This window comes from Rattus rattus, chromosome 13 (genome assembly GCF_011064425.1).
Source record: "Rattus rattus isolate New Zealand chromosome 13, Rrattus_CSIRO_v1, whole genome shotgun sequence".
Classification (NCBI taxonomy): Eukaryota; Metazoa; Chordata; class Mammalia; order Rodentia; family Muridae; genus Rattus; species Rattus rattus.
Genome location: NC_046166.1, coordinates 60904415 through 60922068, shown reverse-complemented (window position 1 = coordinate 60922068; position 17654 = coordinate 60904415). Strand labels below are relative to the sequence as shown.

The 17654-nt window shown below is 48.4% G+C and overlaps 2 protein-coding genes across 18 annotated transcripts in view; one reads left to right on the top strand and one right to left on the bottom strand.

The window, feature by feature from the left end:
- The window catches only part of Fgfr1 (fibroblast growth factor receptor 1), a 54577-nt gene extending 51074 nt beyond the window's left edge, over positions 1-3503 (top strand). For 7 of the 8 annotated variants that reach the window (XM_032918788.1, XM_032918786.1, XM_032918787.1 and 4 more), the window contains 5 exons: positions 1117-1239; positions 1453-1523; positions 1814-1951; positions 2228-2333; positions 2440-3362. In XM_032918788.1, coding sequence (XP_032774679.1) covers positions 1117-1239; positions 1453-1523; positions 1814-1951; positions 2228-2333; positions 2440-2616 — 615 coding nt within the window. In that variant the 3' untranslated portion in view covers positions 2617-3362. Of the gene's footprint in view, positions 1-1116; positions 1240-1452; positions 1524-1813; positions 1952-2227; positions 2334-2439 lie in introns of all 8 variants that reach the window. The other variant, XM_032918785.1, reaches the window with a different exon arrangement.
- Positions 3504-7055: 3552 nt separating this feature from the next.
- Positions 7056-17654, bottom strand: part of Letm2 (leucine zipper and EF-hand containing transmembrane protein 2) — a 20360-nt gene continuing 9761 nt past the window's right edge. For 8 of the 10 annotated variants that reach the window (XM_032919557.1, XM_032919559.1, XM_032919550.1 and 5 more), the window contains 6 exons: positions 15869-16015; positions 15175-15375; positions 13944-14063; positions 10319-10432; positions 8823-8915; positions 7056-8307 (listed from right to left, as the gene is read on the bottom strand). In XM_032919557.1, the coding sequence (XP_032775448.1) occupies positions 8149-8307; positions 8823-8915; positions 10319-10432; positions 13944-14063; positions 15175-15375; positions 15869-16015 (834 nt within the window). In that variant the 3' untranslated portion in view covers positions 7056-8148. The remainder of the gene's footprint in view (positions 8308-8822; positions 8916-10318; positions 10433-13943; positions 14064-15174; positions 15376-15868; positions 16016-17654) is intronic. The other 2 variants (XM_032919558.1, XM_032919560.1) reach the window with 1 other exon arrangement.

The following is a 17654-nucleotide window of genomic DNA, read 5'->3' as shown; positions in this document are numbered from 1 at the left end:
CTGAAATGTGTAAAAAGTATCCTGCCTCGGTCTCTCTCAAAGGCTGGGATTACAGAGCAAGGGTCATAGAACCCAGCGCCCCCCCCCCCTCTCTGTCTCTCTCTGTCTCCCTCCCTCCCTTTCTCTCTCTTTCTTTCAAGATTCATTTATTTGCTGGGCAGTGGTGTCCCAAGTCTTTAATCCAAGCACTTAGGAGGCAGAGTCCAATCTCTGAGTTTGAGGATAGCCTGATAGCCTGGCCTACATAGCAAATTCTAAGACAGTTAAAACTAACAAAGAAGGGGTTAGGGATTTAGCTCAGTGGTAGAGCGCTTGCCTAGGAAGCGCAAGGCCCTGGGTTCGGTCCCTAGCTCCGAAAAAAAGACCCCCCCCAAAAAAAAAAAAACAAAAAAAAAAACAACTAACAAAGAAACCCTGTCTCAAAACACTGGAAAGAATTTTTTTTTGTTGTTTTGTTTTATATATATATTTGCGAGTATGCCTGCATGACAAAAGAGGCCTCAGGTCCCATTCTGGGTGGTTATGAGCCACCATGTGATTGCTGGGAATTGAACTCAGGGCCTCGGGAAGAGCAGTCCGCCGTGCTCTTCTTCTCTCCCGCCCCTGTATTTCATCAGATACAGAATAAGAATACTTATTTCTATATAGTAGAAGTAAAATTAACCCGGCATGGTTCCAGTGCTCATGGTGTCTTTGCTTGAGCTCCGTATCCAGAGCTCCGTATGCCTTGCCAGGGAGGAGGGTACTCAGCACACACACCTCCACAGACTTAGCATAGCACTCAGCTAGCACCCAGCATAGGCCCAGGTGGTCTGTTTTGGAGTTACGAATCTAAAAGCTAGAGGTTAGAATCTAGAACGAAGGTATAAAGGAGGGCTTGCTACAGTCATGGAGAAGGCTACAGTCGAAGGTGTCTGGAATTAAAGAATGTTTCGGAGGGGTCGTCTGGAGGGTGTGGGAAGATCTAGAGGATATGGGGGGTTGTGGGCAGAAGACCCGTGAGATAACGCAGTCCTGCTGCCCACTACATAGGCAGTGCTGGAGTAGAGGGGACTGAATGGCTGCACAGCAGTGCAGGGCTGTCATCTCCTCTGGTCCTTTCCCTCCTCTCTGCAGTGTATACACCGAGACCTGGCTGCTAGGAATGTCCTGGTGACAGAGGATAATGTCATGAAGATCGCAGACTTTGGCCTAGCTCGAGACATTCACCATATCGACTACTATAAGAAAACCACCAATGTAAGTTTCCTGCCACTAGACTTTTGCCCACTTCGATGTTTCCCGTTGCTCTCGTGTGGGGGTCGAGTGGTCCAAGAAAAAAGGGCTTGTAGGAGGGCTGCAGATGTGCGTCCCGTACCCTGGCTCCCACCTACTTGTGTCCTCACTGCCTCAGCCATCATCTTCAGTTCGCCCCATGAGTCATCCCGCTAACACAGACGCTGCTGCTTGCAGGGCCGGCTGCCTGTGAAGTGGATGGCACCTGAGGCATTGTTTGACCGGATCTACACCCACCAGAGTGATGTGTGAGTTAGAAATACACAATTACCTGGGATCCGCCGGAGAAAGAATTCTAACGGCCCTGCATAGCTAGACTAATGGGAATCTTATTCCATCAATGGGGGGAAGGGGAGAGGAGGGGACATTGTCTTGTCCTGTGAACTGTCTCTTGGTGCCCTCTTGTCTCCTGTGCCCTGACCCCTGACCCCTGGGTCTTGTTGGGGCAGGAAAGAGTCAAGATGTACACCTACCACTCTAGCTTCTCATGAGGACTTGGGAAAGAATTAAGTCCCAGTGAAACTGTGCTCTCCTGTAGGTGGTCTTTTGGGGTGCTCTTGTGGGAGATCTTCACTCTGGGTGGTTCCCCATACCCCGGTGTGCCTGTGGAAGAACTTTTCAAGCTGCTGAAAGAGGGTCATCGAATGGACAAGCCCAGTAACTGTACCAATGAGCTGTAAGCATGAGTTGGGGGAAGCCGGGGAGGGTTAGTGGTCGGTGCTGTTTGAGCCCACCATTTGGCAAGCTGGGTTGGATGTTGGGACGGTGGGTGGGGTTCCTTGGGTGACGATGGCTCATGGGAGGGAAGTTCCTGAGGTCCAGGCTAGGAAGAAAGCAGGAGCATGGTGGGCAGGGGGTGAAGCTCTGTTTGGAGGACATGGTGTCCATCCCTCCCTGAGACCTCCAGCCCAACTCTGCCCTTGTCGTCTCTGACCTCACTGTCCCGCTTCAGGTACATGATGATGCGGGACTGCTGGCACGCAGTGCCCTCTCAGAGACCTACTTTCAAGCAGTTGGTGGAAGACCTGGACCGCATTGTGGCCTTGACCTCCAACCAGGTAGAGCTGCCCTGGGCTGGAACTTGGGCTGTCGTCACATAGGCACCTGAGAGGACCCTGTTACGGGAAGGTTTGTGCACCACCCACCAATCTTCTTCTGTCACAGGAGTATCTGGACCTGTCCATGCCGCTGGACCAGTACTCGCCCAGCTTCCCAGACACACGGAGCTCTACCTGCTCTTCAGGGGAGGACTCTGTCTTCTCTCATGAGCCATTACCTGAGGAGCCCTGTCTGCCCCGACACCCCACCCAGCTTGCAAATGGTGGACTCAAACGGCGCTGACGACCAACCTTCCCCAGCCTTCCCCCATTCCGTCATCACCCGTGCCCCTCACCTGCAACTCCCCGTTGGACACAATGTCTTTCTCCTTCTCCTTTGTGGCTGGCAAGAGCCAGTGCCTGACTGAGGCCTTCCTGTGTGGCCTACCCTTCCATCACCCCCAAGACCCCTCTCTTCCTCTTCTTAGCCTGCTGTGCGAGAGAGGAGCCAAGAGGCAGGTACTTGCTGGTGGCCACTTCCTCCTTCCCAAGTGTTGGACCAAGACCCACCCTGCTGCCTGGCACTGCTGGGAGATCTCCAGAGTGGAAGCAAGTGGCATAGGCGTGCAAGCAAGAGCTTCCTGGGTGTTCTTGTTGACCCATCAGCCCTTTGTGTTCTGGTGGCAGGGGCCTTGGGGCTCCTGAAGCAGTGAGGTTTCTGTTTAGGCCTTAACCGAAGGCGGGGCAACCTCTCCTCCAGATGGACGGTACCAGTAGCTTCTTAATTCCAATACTAATTTGCTTTGCTGACCAAATACCTGGTACCAGAAGACAGGGAGTCAGAGGTTGGGAGCAGGGATGTGCCCTTGGGCTGAGCCCTAGACTTGCGGGCTCTGTACATAGCTATGAAGAAAACACAAAGTGTATAAATCTGAGTATATATTTACATGTCTTTCTAAAAGGGTCGTGACTAGAGATTTACCCGTCGGGTGAGATGCTCCTGGTGGCTGGACCTGAGGCATCAGTAGCTATATATTAAAAACAAACAAACAAACAAAAAAAAGAGGAAAATGTTTTTTAAAAGGTCATATATTTTTTGCTACTTTTGCTGTTTTATTTTTTTAAATTATGTTTTAAACCTATTTTCAGTTTAGGTTTCCCTCAATAAAAATTGCTGCTGCTTCATTTTTATCCTGGGCGTGTGAAAAGGGAGGAGATATCCACTGCAAAGGAGAGGGAGACAGGGACTCAAGGGCCATGAGCTACCCCACCCCCACCCCCACCGCCAGGCCCATGACCTCTGTCTCCTAGATTGTGCACCGAGACCTCCCAGACTGGCTCTGAAACTTTGGGAAAGAAGATTGACATCCTGAGGGCTTAGAGCCAAGCCCATCCACTTGGTTGTTTCCTCAGAGGAGAGGGTGAGGGGGGATGAGACTAGCTAGAGGGTAGAACTGGACAGAAACTCAAACCCTGGACCCTGCATGGGTGAATGTATGCATCTGTGAGAGAAAGTTTGTCACCGGAAGCTAGCGGTGCATTCGGATGTCCTGTCTGTCTTCCCCAACCTTCTCCTCAATTTCCTCTCCTGTAAATAACCTCCCCAGGCTTCTCCCGGTCTCTGGGAAGGCCCTGTTGGGTCTATTCCTGACCTTGGCTTCCTATAGTTTTTCCTTTACAAACTCCACCCATCCCTGAGGAAAGGGAAAACAATCTCTTTGGGTCAGCTTCTGCCACCTGCTGGTTGTTTGTGGTACCTTAGTCCACCCGGCGCCATGCTAGCGTCGGTTTGTTTGCTTGTTTTCCTTGTGTCTCTGCTGAATACAGAACGGTTCAATCTGATTTCATTTGTAGGGGTTAGGGCCGCTTCTTTAAATACAGCTTTGACGGCTGCGGTTTGGGTCATCGTCATGAGAGTTCTTTCTTACCATTGTTTCCCTCTGTGCCCCGTGTAACTGTCAAAACATCGCAAGTGGCTTTTTGTGCCAAAAGACGTCATCCTTTGCCAGAGAGGGCCAGGGAATGAAAATTAGCACATAACTCTAACTCGTTTTCTTGGAGACCGTATCGTCATGTTTTCCTTTTTTCTTGTTTAAAATGGTGAGCGCCATTTCTGCCTCGGGTCTACTTGACTCACGGTTGTGTGAATGGAAGGAGAACATAGAGGGGCTTTGTGTGACTCAAAAAGAGGAACCAGGAACTCGAAGGAACTGAAGTCCCTGCTGTCACTATTCAAATTGCCCACGGATATCCCCAGGGACAGGGGTGGCTATCGAATAAGAGACAGTGAGATTGACATGAAGGAAAATGAAATGGCTATTTCACTTCGAGGGCCAGATTGGGTCTCCTGGGGAAGGGTACCCAGCTCACAGAATGAAGATGTGCCGTCAGAGCACAGCATCCGTCTGGTTTCCTGAGGGTTAAAATATGGCCAAGGCATCAATCAATACTTCTTTCCCGTCTTTTCTAATTGCCATAGGCTAGAGGTCATCGGTCCCTTGGCTCTGTTAATGTAATATATTGATTTCAGGTAAGTAAGATTGAACATAGATGAAGTAAGAAATCGGCCTTAATGGTAATGAACTCTGTTTATCAGCTGCCACTGGGTGGAGCCAACAAGCTAAAATACCAGACACACACACACACACACACACACACACACACACACACACACACACACTAGGTAATGCTGTCAGAGCCAGTTTTCTCTGAAGTAACAGACCTACCTGCAACTGAGAACTTTTGGCCTGGCTATAGCATCGTAAAACTCTGGACATGACCAATAACGTCTTGTACAAAATTAAGACATGGCGCAGTGCAGAGCCATACTATGAAGTAGCAGCGACAGCCACTGTGGTAGAATTCTGTGTAAAATGTGAGCTGTGTCTAATGTCACTACAGGTGCGTGTTAGAGGGAGCTTCAAGTTGTACCTGGCGAGACTGTTCGCGGCTGGTGGAGCCAAGCTCCTCCACATCTGCAGGAGAGTAGAGAGCTGAGAGGGCTTTGAAGCAACATGGTATGGCCTCCCATCCCCTTAGCTAGTAGGAACCAAGAAGGGAGTAGGCCAGCAAGAACTCAAGTTGCTGGCCCTGGTGGAGAATGCCCTTAATCCCAGCCCTCGGAAGATGGCAGAGGCTGGCAGATGTTAAGTTCAAGGACAACCTGGTCTACATTGTGAGTTCAAGGCCTGCACACTCTGGTCTAAAAGGAAAACAAGAACACTGGTTATGAAGGACTGTGGAACAGGTTCCCTTTTGTTTGACACATAACACATTCAGAATCCTCTTCAGTGCACTGCCTGCCGTTGTATGCATGCCCTCCTACATAGAAGTGGTGCATTTAGCACCCATGCTGCTGTAGCTTCCAGTGCTTCTTGCATTGAAGGCATCCATGGAGGAGCATTGAGTTCGAGGTCAACCAAGATTGCACAGTTGAGACCCTGTCTCCAGAAAGTAAGATGGGGGAGGGGGAGAGGCAAGATGGACCCCAGTAGCCAGGCTCCTTAACTATTTCCATTTTCCTGTTGAGAAGGCCAGAAGGAATCCATAGGGCAGCCATGCATGAGTCAGGGAGATGGAAGTGGATAAAGCCAGCTAACCAGCTAATCCCGTTCCCACACCACACACCTATGATAGGCACTAAGTTTAAAAACCCACCACTTCAAAGGGGAAGTTTTATTGTGAAACACTTGATTATGGCAACATCCAGGAACGATGTAAGAGCACAGCAGTTGTCAGCCTACAGGAGTCGGTTGACCAGCACACAGGGTGGGGCCTGCCCTCCATGACAAGGGAGCATTTTGAGGTACATGTTCTGGGTTGGGGTGTGGTTCAGTTGCTAGTGTATGAGACTGAGCATGAGGATTAAGGAGTTCTATGGCTGTGTGGTAGTGGCCCCTTTAATCCCAGCACTCCCTGAGTTCAAGGCCCGGGAACTGGATGGGAATGTTTTAGAGCTCTTTATGTAGTTCTAGCCGTCCCGAAACTCACTCTGTAGACCAGACTGGACTCTAATTCACAAAGATCCACTCTCCTTCCAGAGTGCGTGTCACCATGGTCTGGGTAGCTAACTTTAAGGTTGATATTCATGTATGTAAGTGTTGTGTTGTGTGTGTGTGCACCATGACTGCTCCCTGTGAAGCTCAGAAGAGGGTGCTGGATGCTGCTGTAGAACTGGAGTTGGAAATCGGTTGTGGGTGCTGGGAACAGAACACTGACCCTCCACAAGGTCTAGTGGTCTTAAAGACCAAACAGTCCCCCAGCATCACTATCTGTTTTAACTGCCCACTTCTCTAAGAAGCTCTGCCTCACTGGGAAGGATGCACATCCTGGCCCATGGGTGCTTATGGTACTGTTGGACTGAGGAGTTCCTCTGCAAAGGCTGGTCAGGTGCTCTTAAAGGTGGTTTGGGGAATCTCCATGTCACAAGAAGCAGAGAGAGGTATCCAAGGTGCCAAGCTGACTCCATTGTATAATACATTTCCCCTTAGAAGGTCCACATCCAATTGGGCCTGGTTACAGAAGTATGTAATCCTAGCTGCATGGGAGATTGGGGGAGTGGGGCAGGACATTCAAGGCTAGCCTGGGCAATTTCATTCTTACCTTGAAATGTATAAAAAGTAAGAGGGCAGGGGATAACGTTTCCATGAGTGCTCACCTAGAAACCATGACACCCCCCCCCAGCTCAGTCCCCATCACTGTCCCCTTTCCCCAAGTGCACACAAACAGGAAGCTGTTCAAACACAACATGGTGGGAGTGGCTTTATGCAACGTTTAGTAAGATGACAAAATTATACAGTAGAGATAGGCTGTAATTAAGCTTCTCTAAGTGGCCTGAACTTGGTGTCACTGTTCGGATCTCGAATGGTCACGAGGCCTCCAACGACTTAATGGCTGATCCTTTATCTCAAACCAGACAGTCTCCGCTAGAACTCCTTCATGGACGCCACTGCTGACTGGCAGTGATTGGAGAGAGTGAGGCCCATCTTCAAGGCATCTTTAGGCTCCTTTTGAATTAGCCTTGCTGTTCTGTGAGGTCTCCTGAGACTTGGCCTGGAGGATCTGGGTATAAAACAGGACTTTAGGCTCTGGTCACAAGCAGCTTAAGTTCTGCAGGCATCCACTTTGACCTTCTAAATTAATGGCCACAAGCCAGGCTCAACGGGTGTCATGCCTGTGATCCCCGCCTGACTGTAATCCCTGTCCGGAGGCTGGTGAGGTCGCAGAGCCGGCCTGAGATCCAGGAAGGCCTGAACTACATTCAGAGTGAACGTCCTCCACCCCCACCCCTCCACAAAGAAAAGCAACCAGACAGCAGCGGCCACGCAATCAGATTTGTGTGACTGCTTTGGTGATGAAGGTGAAGACACAGGCACGGGCCTCTCTGAATGCCGACCCAGCCATAGGCTCACCCACTATCCGCAGTGGACCTGTCACATGCAGTCCATCTCCCCCAACCACCCACTCCCTCCACTGGGTGACCTTCCTCCTGTTTGCCTGTCATGCTTTCTGGCCTCCCCCAAATTACTTGGCCCAAATGGGAGAAGTGGGCACAGAAATTTCCTATTTACATGTGTTTTTCTAAAACTTTAATTGTTTCCCTGCTTGTATTTCCTGACATCAGAAACCTGTGTAGACTACATAACATGTGGGAACCATTTGCATTCAGCACATAAAAACCAAGGCTCTGCCTATAGTGTAATTAGCTCCTAGACTTCCATGCTCAGGTTGCTCCACCAGGGGGCTGGCTTCTCCCCTCTACTTTTGGATAGTTGAGGGGAAAAGGCAGCAGTTACGAGATTGCTAGAGTCCTTCCTGTTTGGATGCCAGCAAGAACCTAGTGTTTGCGGTGGGCCTGATTCCGCAGCCTCAGCGCCCTTCCAGATACCTGGGGAGAGAGGTTTCTCTGTGGATTACTTACTGCTTCTTTGGAAATAGTTGCTGATGGTGTTATGAGGGGTGGTGGTACTGGGGGCAGCTGTATAAATTCTTCATCCTTAAACATTAGAACTGAGAGATTAGTGACTTAAGCCAGTGCAGACCAGGATCTACCATGAATGCCAGGGACTTGTAACAACTCTATTATGGAGGTTGTGAAAGGCAAAGATCTGAAAATTACACGTAGTCAAATGTTGACTTAAACCGTCATTTGTGGAAGTGCTGGGGATGGAGGCTGTGGTTTCCTCTGTTTTCCACAGCCCTTTACCAGTGAGCTACATACCCAGGCCCGTCGGAACTCTTTTACAAACAGATTAAGCAGTGTAATCGATGTTCTTTATTGCCAAGTAGTACTGCATTGAATCCAATGAGTCCTGCTTCATTGGGAGGGTTAGAGATGCAGACCACTGGCTGGGTGTGTACGCCTGTCACCTCAGTACTCGAGAGGCTGAGGCAAGGGATCTGAAGCTGGATCCAGCCTGAGCTACAACATGAGCTCGTTTGGAGGAAAAGAAAATTAACATTGGAAAAAAATTTTTTTCAGTTGAATCAAGTAGAGGGAGAGTCACTAACCTTCGTTCCGTTTAGCTGAGGTGCAGGGTCCGTAATGTCCTCCTCCTTTGACTCAGGGGGCAGAGATGGTATCCCAAGGTTTGTCTTTGGAGTCTGGGGAAACATGCAAGTGTAAAGTGTCCTGCCCAGAAGCTTATGTAAAGGAATATGTGCCTTTGAGCAATCTACCTTCATGTCTGTGCGCGCGCGAGCGCACACGTGTGTAGGTGTGTGTGTGTGTGTGTATGTGTGTCGTGCACGTGTGTGTGCGTGTGTGTATGTGTGTGTATGTGTGTGCGCGTGTGTATGTGCGTGTGTATGTGTGTGCACATGTGTGTGTGTGCGTGTGTGTGTGTGCACGTGTGTGTGTGTGTGTGTGCACGCGCGTGTGTACAGGGTCTCACTGTGTAGATCTAGCTGTCCTAGAGCTGACCTCTGCTGGGATTAAAGGTGTCTGCCTGACTGTATCTTTCCCTATTTTGTTGTTTTGAGATGAATTTCAATGTTAAGGTTGGCCTGGAATTCACTATATAGACCAGACTAGCCTTGAACTTGTAGAGATCCACCTGTCTCTACCTTCCAAGTGCTGGGATCAAGGGCGTGTGCCACTATGCCTGGTAGACTTCCTTGAGTTACACGGAATATCCTCCTGCAAGTTAGTATTTGAATACTGAGCTCCCTATATACAAAAGTCGAATGGTATTTAGGCTCCAGGATTTAAAATACATAGTTCTAGGTCATAGAAACTACATAGTAAGACCCTGTCTTCAAACAAACAAACAAAACCAGGCACAGTGACCCATGCATTTAATCCTAGCGTCCAGGATGTAAAGTCAAGGGGATCTCTTTGAGTTCAAGACCAGCTTGGTTTACATAGTAAGCTCCAGGCTAATTAGGGATTCATAGTGATATACAAACCAAATATACAAAACAGCGTGGCAATTCTGGTGTTCCGGGTCATAAAGAGTAAAGCTGGGGCTGGAGAGGTGGCTCAGTGGTTAAGAGCCATCTCTTCCAGAGGTCCTGAGTTCAAATCCCAGCAACCACATGGTGGCTCACAACCATCTGTACTGGGATCTGATACCCTCTTCTGGTGTGTCTGAAGACAGCTACAGTGTACTTATACATAATAAATAAATAAAACAAAACAAAACAAAGTAAACCTGGCAGTGGTGGAGCACATCTCAATCCCAGCACTTGTGAGGCAGGGGCAGGCAGATCTCTGATTTTGAGGCCAGCCTGGTCTACAGAGCTAGTTCCTGAAAAACCAGCCATCCAACCAAAAAAAAAAAAAAAAAGAAAAAAACATTTAATGAGTTGAAAAATTAACATTCTATGCTATCCCTTATTTTCTTTAACATCTATATAAATATGAACAAATTAAAAAGAAGAAAAGGAGCCGTTAGCTTAAAAGGAGACAAGCACAGACCTAAACTCCCAAAGGAGTGTCTGCTCTGACCAGAAGACACGGCGAGAGGCTGGTGGGACCCAGGCTCTGGCTGCATCCATGCACTTACCTCTATACTGGGTGGGAGTTCAATAGGCTTTGGCTTCACGTCTATCAGGTAGAAGGTGCGGGACAGGAGCAAGAGAGAAGGGGGGACGTTCTCCTTCAAGTGGAGGTCCAGCCACTAGAGAATGGAAGGTAGTAAGACAGGGCGTTATAGACTGCTATAGCTACAGAGGACCTGTGGTCATCTATTGCTTCCCTTGATTGTAACTTTGCCCAAAGCACACAGGTGACCTGTGGCACAGGATAAGAACACCCGCCTCCTGGCTTCTACCCCTGGGCAAGTACCCAGCAACCACTTGCACTAGTCACTGAAACTCTCCATGCAGTTGTAGCTGAGTGTCTTCTCTTAGCAAAACCAGAGGGTCGGAAAGGATAACCCAGAGGCCAGGCGATGCCGAATCCAGACTCGGGAGGCTGGGGCAGGATGCTGAGTTCAAGGCCAGACCGAGCAACGTGATAAGAACCTGCCTCAAGGGCTGGAGAGATGGCTCAGAGGTTTAGAGCACTGTCTGCTCTTCCAGAGGTCCTGAGTTCAATTCCCAGCAACCACATGGTGGCTCACAACCACCTATAATCAGGTCTGGTGCCCTCTTCTGGCCTGTAGGTGCACATGCAGGCAGAAAGCTGTATGATGTATACATAATAAATAAATGTTTTTTTTTTTTTAAAAAAAGGGGGGGGTTGGGGATTTAGCTCAGTAGTAGAGGCCCTGGGTTCGGTCCCCAGCTCCAAAAAAAAAAAAAAAAAAAAGAAGAACTTGCTTCAAAACAAAAACAACCTTTTCAACCAAGGACGCCAACATTAGGATGGGGGTGTGATGTGAGTTTTAGAGCACCTCATTGGCCAAGTTTTGGCTTGTTGTGTTGACTTTAATTTGGCTATGTAGCCCAGGTCTCTCCCCTGTGATCCTCTTGTCCCAAGGCTCCTAGGTGCTGGAATTACAGGCTTGGGCCACTATGTCACAACTGTTCTGTAAATGTTATGTAATGAGCGTCACATTGTTTTGTACTTTGCTTCTGTGTGTGTGTGTGTGTGTGTGTGTCAGTGTCTGTGTGTGTCTGTGTGTGAGAGGCATAGTATGGGTCTGAGGGAAGGTCAGAGGACACCTTTGAGAGGGGATTCTTCCTTCCACTGTCTAGAAACTAGGCTTTTGCAGTGAGTGCTTTACCAGATGAGCCATCTTGCCATCCTTTGTCCTTTGCTTTTTACCCCTACTGAAGCAGAACCATGTCAGTCAATGTAGTCCTGCCCTTCAAACATCCGGATAGGTTTCCCTTGTATAAAAACGCCATGGTCCCAGCACTCAGAAAATGGAGACCGGTAGATCTCTGAGCTCAAGGGCAGGGTAGTCTACACAGTGAGTTCTAGCCGGGAAGGGCAGCATAGTGAGACCCTGTCTCTAGACAAAGAGGACAGAACAGAGTTTAGGACAGAGGCAGCAGAGGTGGCCGCCACGTCCTCTGTTGTTTTTCAGGACAGAGTCTCATGCCCTCTATGACGCAGGCTGGCTGGTCTTGAACTCTTGGTGGGCCTCATACCTCAGCTTCCTGAAGGCTAGGATTAGAGGTGTCAGCTGCCGAGGCATGTGTGTTTGGTTTTTTTTTTTATTATATATGTAAGCAAACTGTCGCTGTCTTCAGACACACCAGAAGAGGGCATCAGATCTCATCACAGATGGTTGTGAGCCACCATGTGGTTACTGGGATTTGAACTCAGGACCTCTGGAAGAGCAGTCGGTGCTCTTAACCACTCAGCCATCTCTTCAGCCCAATGTTTACCATTTTTAATAGCTTTTAATTTTTTTGAGACAAAGCCTCACTCTGAAGCCCATGCTATCCCAAATCTCACTATATTGCCTAAGCTGGTCTGGTCTCCACTCATGGCAATCCTGCCTCAGCCTCTCATCCACTGGGATGCCCTCTATAAATGTTCATCTTCCAGTTAGTTAGTGTACTGTGCTAAGAGGACAATGGCTCCCTAACACAGTTTTCAAGTGACAGCACTGGCCCTTTGCCCCAAACAATCTTAACACGATACAGAAGTTTTTACACTGATAGCAATGAGAACCTAAAGGAGCTAATTCTTGGTTTTCCACTGCACTGCTGCTGCTGTTGGAATACAGTGTGTTCCCTGATGGGGCTGCAGACATCACCACCAAAGCCAGTACCGCATGCTGACTGGGAGCACAAGAGGAAAAGTAGCCAATGTGGGCTCTGAGGCGAGATCTGTCAGCAGAGCCTGGCAATGATAGCCTGTGTGTGAGACTTTCTGCCAAGACCCTACTTCGTTGTCGCCAAATTCTAAATCAGGCTCGAAGATCCACCAGATACACACACCTCCCGGTCATTCAGGCATTAATCTGGATTAGCAGTTCTCAACTTGTGGGTCACAACCCCTTTGGGGTCAAATGACCCATTCATAGGGGGTCACTTAAAATCATCAGAAAATAAATATTTACATTACGATTCATAACAGTAGCAAAAATAGTTATGAAGTAGCAACAAAAATAATTTTATAGTTGGGGGTCACCACAGCTTGAGGAACTGTATTCAAGGACCGCAGCTTTAGGAAGGTTGAGAACCACCGGTCTAGATGCTTTATGAGGGGATTTTACAGATGGAATTGAGGTCCCACGTCAGTCTACTCTGAGATAGAGCAAGGTGAGCTTTACCTAGTCACAAGACCTGGAGGCCCAAACCAGAGGTCCAAGGTCTGAGGCCTGAGGACGGAGGGCAAACTTGGCAGATGGAAGCAGGGGCCAAGAGGGGAAATACAGGTGGCTCCTGGAGCCGAGCGAGGACAGGCGGGCCGGCAGCCAGTGAGGGAACAAGAACATCCTCCTTTCTACGGCTGCAGAAAACTTGGCTCAGCCAACAAGCTGGGGGAGTTTGGGAACGCTGTACTCCCTGGGGACTCCAGGAAGGCCTCCAGCCAGCACTTGTGACCTTTGGCTGCTAAATGGCTGCCACTGTGATCATTCGCCATCAGGGTAGTTTGTGGCAGCACTGCAGAAGACTGGCTCCCTCTTCAGGGTGTGACTAACTGCTCCATGAAATAAGGCGAGGTCTGAGTGGTGGCCTGGCTCTTTGGACTTTAAATGTTCTCCCGAGTTCCATGTGTTAAAAGCATGTTCACCAGCCTATGGTGCTATTGGGAAGTGTGAGGCCTGCTGGGAAGAGGTTGGACCATTGAAGGGAATTTGGAGCCTTGTCTCCTGTTTCTTCCCTTTTTTAAAACACAAAATCCAGGGTCTCGCTTTGTAACCCTAGCCAGCCTGGAACTCACTGTGTAGACCAGGCTGACCTCAAGCTCACAGATCTGCCTGCCTGCGTCTCCCAAGCGCTGGGACTAAAGGTGTGCTCTCTCTTCTTTACCTCTTGGACACCATAAAATGAAGGAGACGTCTCTGCTGTGCACAATACTCTCTGGCATAGACCCAGAGAACGAGGACCAGGCAAGCACTGGCTGAAGGCATGGGAGCCATGAGCCAAAACAAACCTCCCTCCTTCAGACTCAGTTTGTCACAGCCGTGGAAGGCTGACTCACGACTTGCAAAGGAGAAGTCCCCACAAGAGGTCTGTGAGTCCCGGGGAGAGAGTCTCAGGGAGGAGGGCTGGAGCGCTGCTTGCCTCTGTGAGCTGCTGGCACAGCTGTTCTTCAGTGAGGCCCAGCGACCTCATCCCCCGGGCCCGACAGGCAGCCTGAAGTTCTGACACACTTAAAGCCTTCACCCCTTCTTTGGCAATGACCTGCAACGAGTGTAGGGGACAGTATTAGATCTTTGGATTGCAGTTTGACTTAATCCCTAGATTCCAGCAAAATTGATAGAAACCCCAATTCTGGTGCTCTGGCCCTCTGGCCCTGTACTGATTGCTGTAAACCGGCTACGTAGGGAGGTGCAGTGGAGATGAAGGGACACCTCTAACAGATGGCAATAAACCATAGTCACAGAGCTGCTCCCAGCGTCTTGTCACTAAAGTATTTCCTATCTTGGTTTGGATTTTGTCTAGTTGTAACATCTACTGTTCCTTTTAGTTTTTAGGGCTTGTTAGAAAACAAACCAATCTGTTTTGAAGAGCTTCCTGACTCCGTGGGCTGAGTGTCTCAGTGCTGTTTCCCACACTCCCTCCCCAGGAACAGCCTGGGTTCTCTGGTCTACAAGACCATTGATAAATGACAATGTCTACATGGTGTGAAGAAACTATGGTTCTTCTGGGACTGGTATTGTTCATACCACACTTCTAAAAGCAACATCCACAATCTGAATAGGGCCACTGTGCTTACGTCTTCTTCGGTTTGGAAAGCTTGCTCCTCTAAGTGGAATACTGCAGCAGCTGGCGGACATTCAGGAAAGTCTTTTCCATGTTTTAAAGGAGCCTAATTAGTAGTTACAGTCCAAATGGTGGCTTCCACAAGATGGCCAGACCCTGGTTTTCCTCCTAGCATTGTGTTCTGCCACCTTCTTTTCACCAGACCAACTCACCCAGCAGAATCTTTGACTTTGGCACTAGTTCCTCTGTAGGAGAACTCTGTGTGTGTGCGTGTGTGTGTGCGTGTGTGTGTGTGATGGGGGTGGGTGCTGCCAAGAATCTACTGAGCTGGTATTTCCTTCCTAGCAGGTCCTAAGTAGATTACACCCAGCTAATACATCCAGATTGCTGGCTGCTTACAATAACCTTCGCAAGATACAACAAACGAACACAGACATGAATCGTAAAGGTTGAAGCAGTCATAGGAATGGTTTCTCGAGCCATTCACTTTGCTGGATGACCCTATGGCAGACCCGACAGAAAACTACGCAGTTAGCTAAGGTGCCCTCCGGGGCCTCCCTGGTGCCCACTGCTGCGGTTATGCTCTTACTTCATCATCTGCTTTTATAGACCTCAGGGTCATCAGGAGCTGGAAGCGGAGCAAATTGTTTGTGCCGAAGGCCTGCAATTCCAGCAGCTTACACAGGGCGACCAGCTGGGGTCGATGTAAGTGTTCCAGGGCTAACTGATCCTCGAAGAGTTTGGAGAAGCGAACTATCTCCTTAGTGGAGGGCTTGTGACCTGTTTGGACCTAGGCAAAGGGACAAAGGCCAGTTAGAATCTCTTACTTAGCGAATCCACCTCAATGGAGTGTTTGGAAAACAAGTCAAAGGAGGTAGGGACTTGATGTGTGGTAGAGACCCGGATCCAGTGGTTCACGGGATAAAGAGTGTGCAGTTGTCGACTAGTGGGAGACTGGGTACTCGCCTTGCATGCATGCTGGGTTCGGGGCCTAGTCCAACACCTCTCCTGCCCCCGAAAATCTTTCTAGAATCCACCTTAGTCACCAGAAAAATCAGCAGTATTTTTAAAGTGTGTGTGAATCTTTCTTTTTCAGATGATTGCTTTAAGGTGGCTTTATTTTACTTTACTTTTGCAAACTACTCTACATGTTTAAATGATATTTATTTGTAATTTAGATTTGCGGCATTTCAAAGATCCTGAACAATCTGGATGATCCAGGGTGACAAGCTTTTCTTTGTAACTCCAGCCCAGGAGTTGCTGGGCTGGGGTGAGCCCGACACCTGTTTTACATAAGAGGAGAGCTGTGAGGAATCTGAGGAGTCGTCGTCCAGCTTGACTCGGTTCCTCTTCGCCATCTCTGTCATCGTCTCTTGAAGGAATTTTGCTATTTCCAGTTTGGCACCCATCATCTTTTTCTGTTTTTCTTCCTTAACAGAAGAGGAGAAGGTTAATCATAACTGCAGGTTGGTGATGAGAAAAATAACTCTCTCCTTGATCATGTTCATCCCGCAACACTTATCATGGTAACATTGTTAGCAGGCCTGACTAAGTAAGCTTGTAAGAACCAGGCCACTCTGAAGGAACTTCTGACTTTTCTCCTTCAACTTGCATTTATTTCTCACTGGTACCATGGTAACATACCTCAGTGAGAGGCTCTGTTATTAGGTGAGTTACTACCTCCCAACCTCATCTAGGCTGCTACTTAGGCCAAACTCTGGTACACAACCCCAGACTGCACTACAAAGAATTCTGACCTTACTCAGTGCTCACGGACCTTACAGTTTAGATTGAAAATATGTAATTATAATATAGTGTTATGTGCTATAATAGATTTGAAAGAAGCACTAGACAGAAGAGACTAAATATATATTCTTTGTTTTGAGACAGGGTCTCTCTATAGATTCTTGGCTCTCCTAGAACTTGCTCAAGGCTGAGCTCAAACTAAAGACTCACCTGCCTCTGCCCCTCCCCCCCACCAGTGAGGCACCACACCTTATTTAATGAGCACTCTATTTTTTTTAAAGATTTATTTTTATTTATATGAGTGCACTGTAGCTGTCTTCAGGGACACCAGAAGGCGGCATTGTATTCCATTACAGATGGTTGCGAGCCACCATGTGGTTGCTGGGAGTTGAACTCAGGACCGGTGGAAGAACAGTCAGTGCTCTTAACCGCTGAGCCACCTCTCTGGCCCTAATACGCACTTTTAAGACAGTATTGACCAATAGTTGTTGACTCTCACTCATCATCAGAAATGATAGATGATAGGCAGTGGTAGAATTTTGAAATAATTATGGTCAAAATGCTGGGGCACAGGGCAGAGTGAAGCAGATGTGTTAAGCCACTTCCCCAGGCCTCATTTTCCTGTAGTCAAGAACATCTTCACTGGAATGCTGTGGGTTGTTTCTAGATCCTGATTGCTTTAAGTGTTAAGTAAATTAAGGCCTGCAATTCTAACAGCTTGCCAAGGGCACCCAGCCAGAGTTTAAGTAAATCAAACCATCTTTAGGAAGTTAAGTATTATAGTTTGATTTTTTTTTCCACTTTAATCTTAAGGTCTAGGGGTATAGGTCAGTGGTAAAGTGCTTGCACGAGGCCCCGGAGTCTAGTCCTAATGTCGCTGAAAGAAAAAAGGAGCCAGATGCAGTGGCACACTTTTAACCCCAGTCCAAAGGAGGCAGAGGCAAGCAGATCTCCGTGAGTTCAAAACTAGCCTGGTCTAGATAAGGAGTTCAAAGCCAGCCACGGCTGCATAGAGAAAGACCCTGACTCAGACAAAAGCAAGCACAAAACAGAAAAGAAAAAGGAACTTCTTTCCAGATCTGTCTTCGATCCTTCACGCTCATTGTCGACCTCATGATTTAGACCCTACTTCCTTCCTTCTCTTGGCTCTGTCCCCTTCAGTCTTTCTACCAGCAAAATTATCTTCCTAAAATACCGATTTGGTCATGCCACCCACTACTGTTTAAAGTGTTAGCTTTTATTATTTACTATAGTCAAGGCTCAAATTCCTTGGAGGGGGTGGTGCTTTCCAACCTGCTGTCACCCGCTCACTGAGCCTCAGCT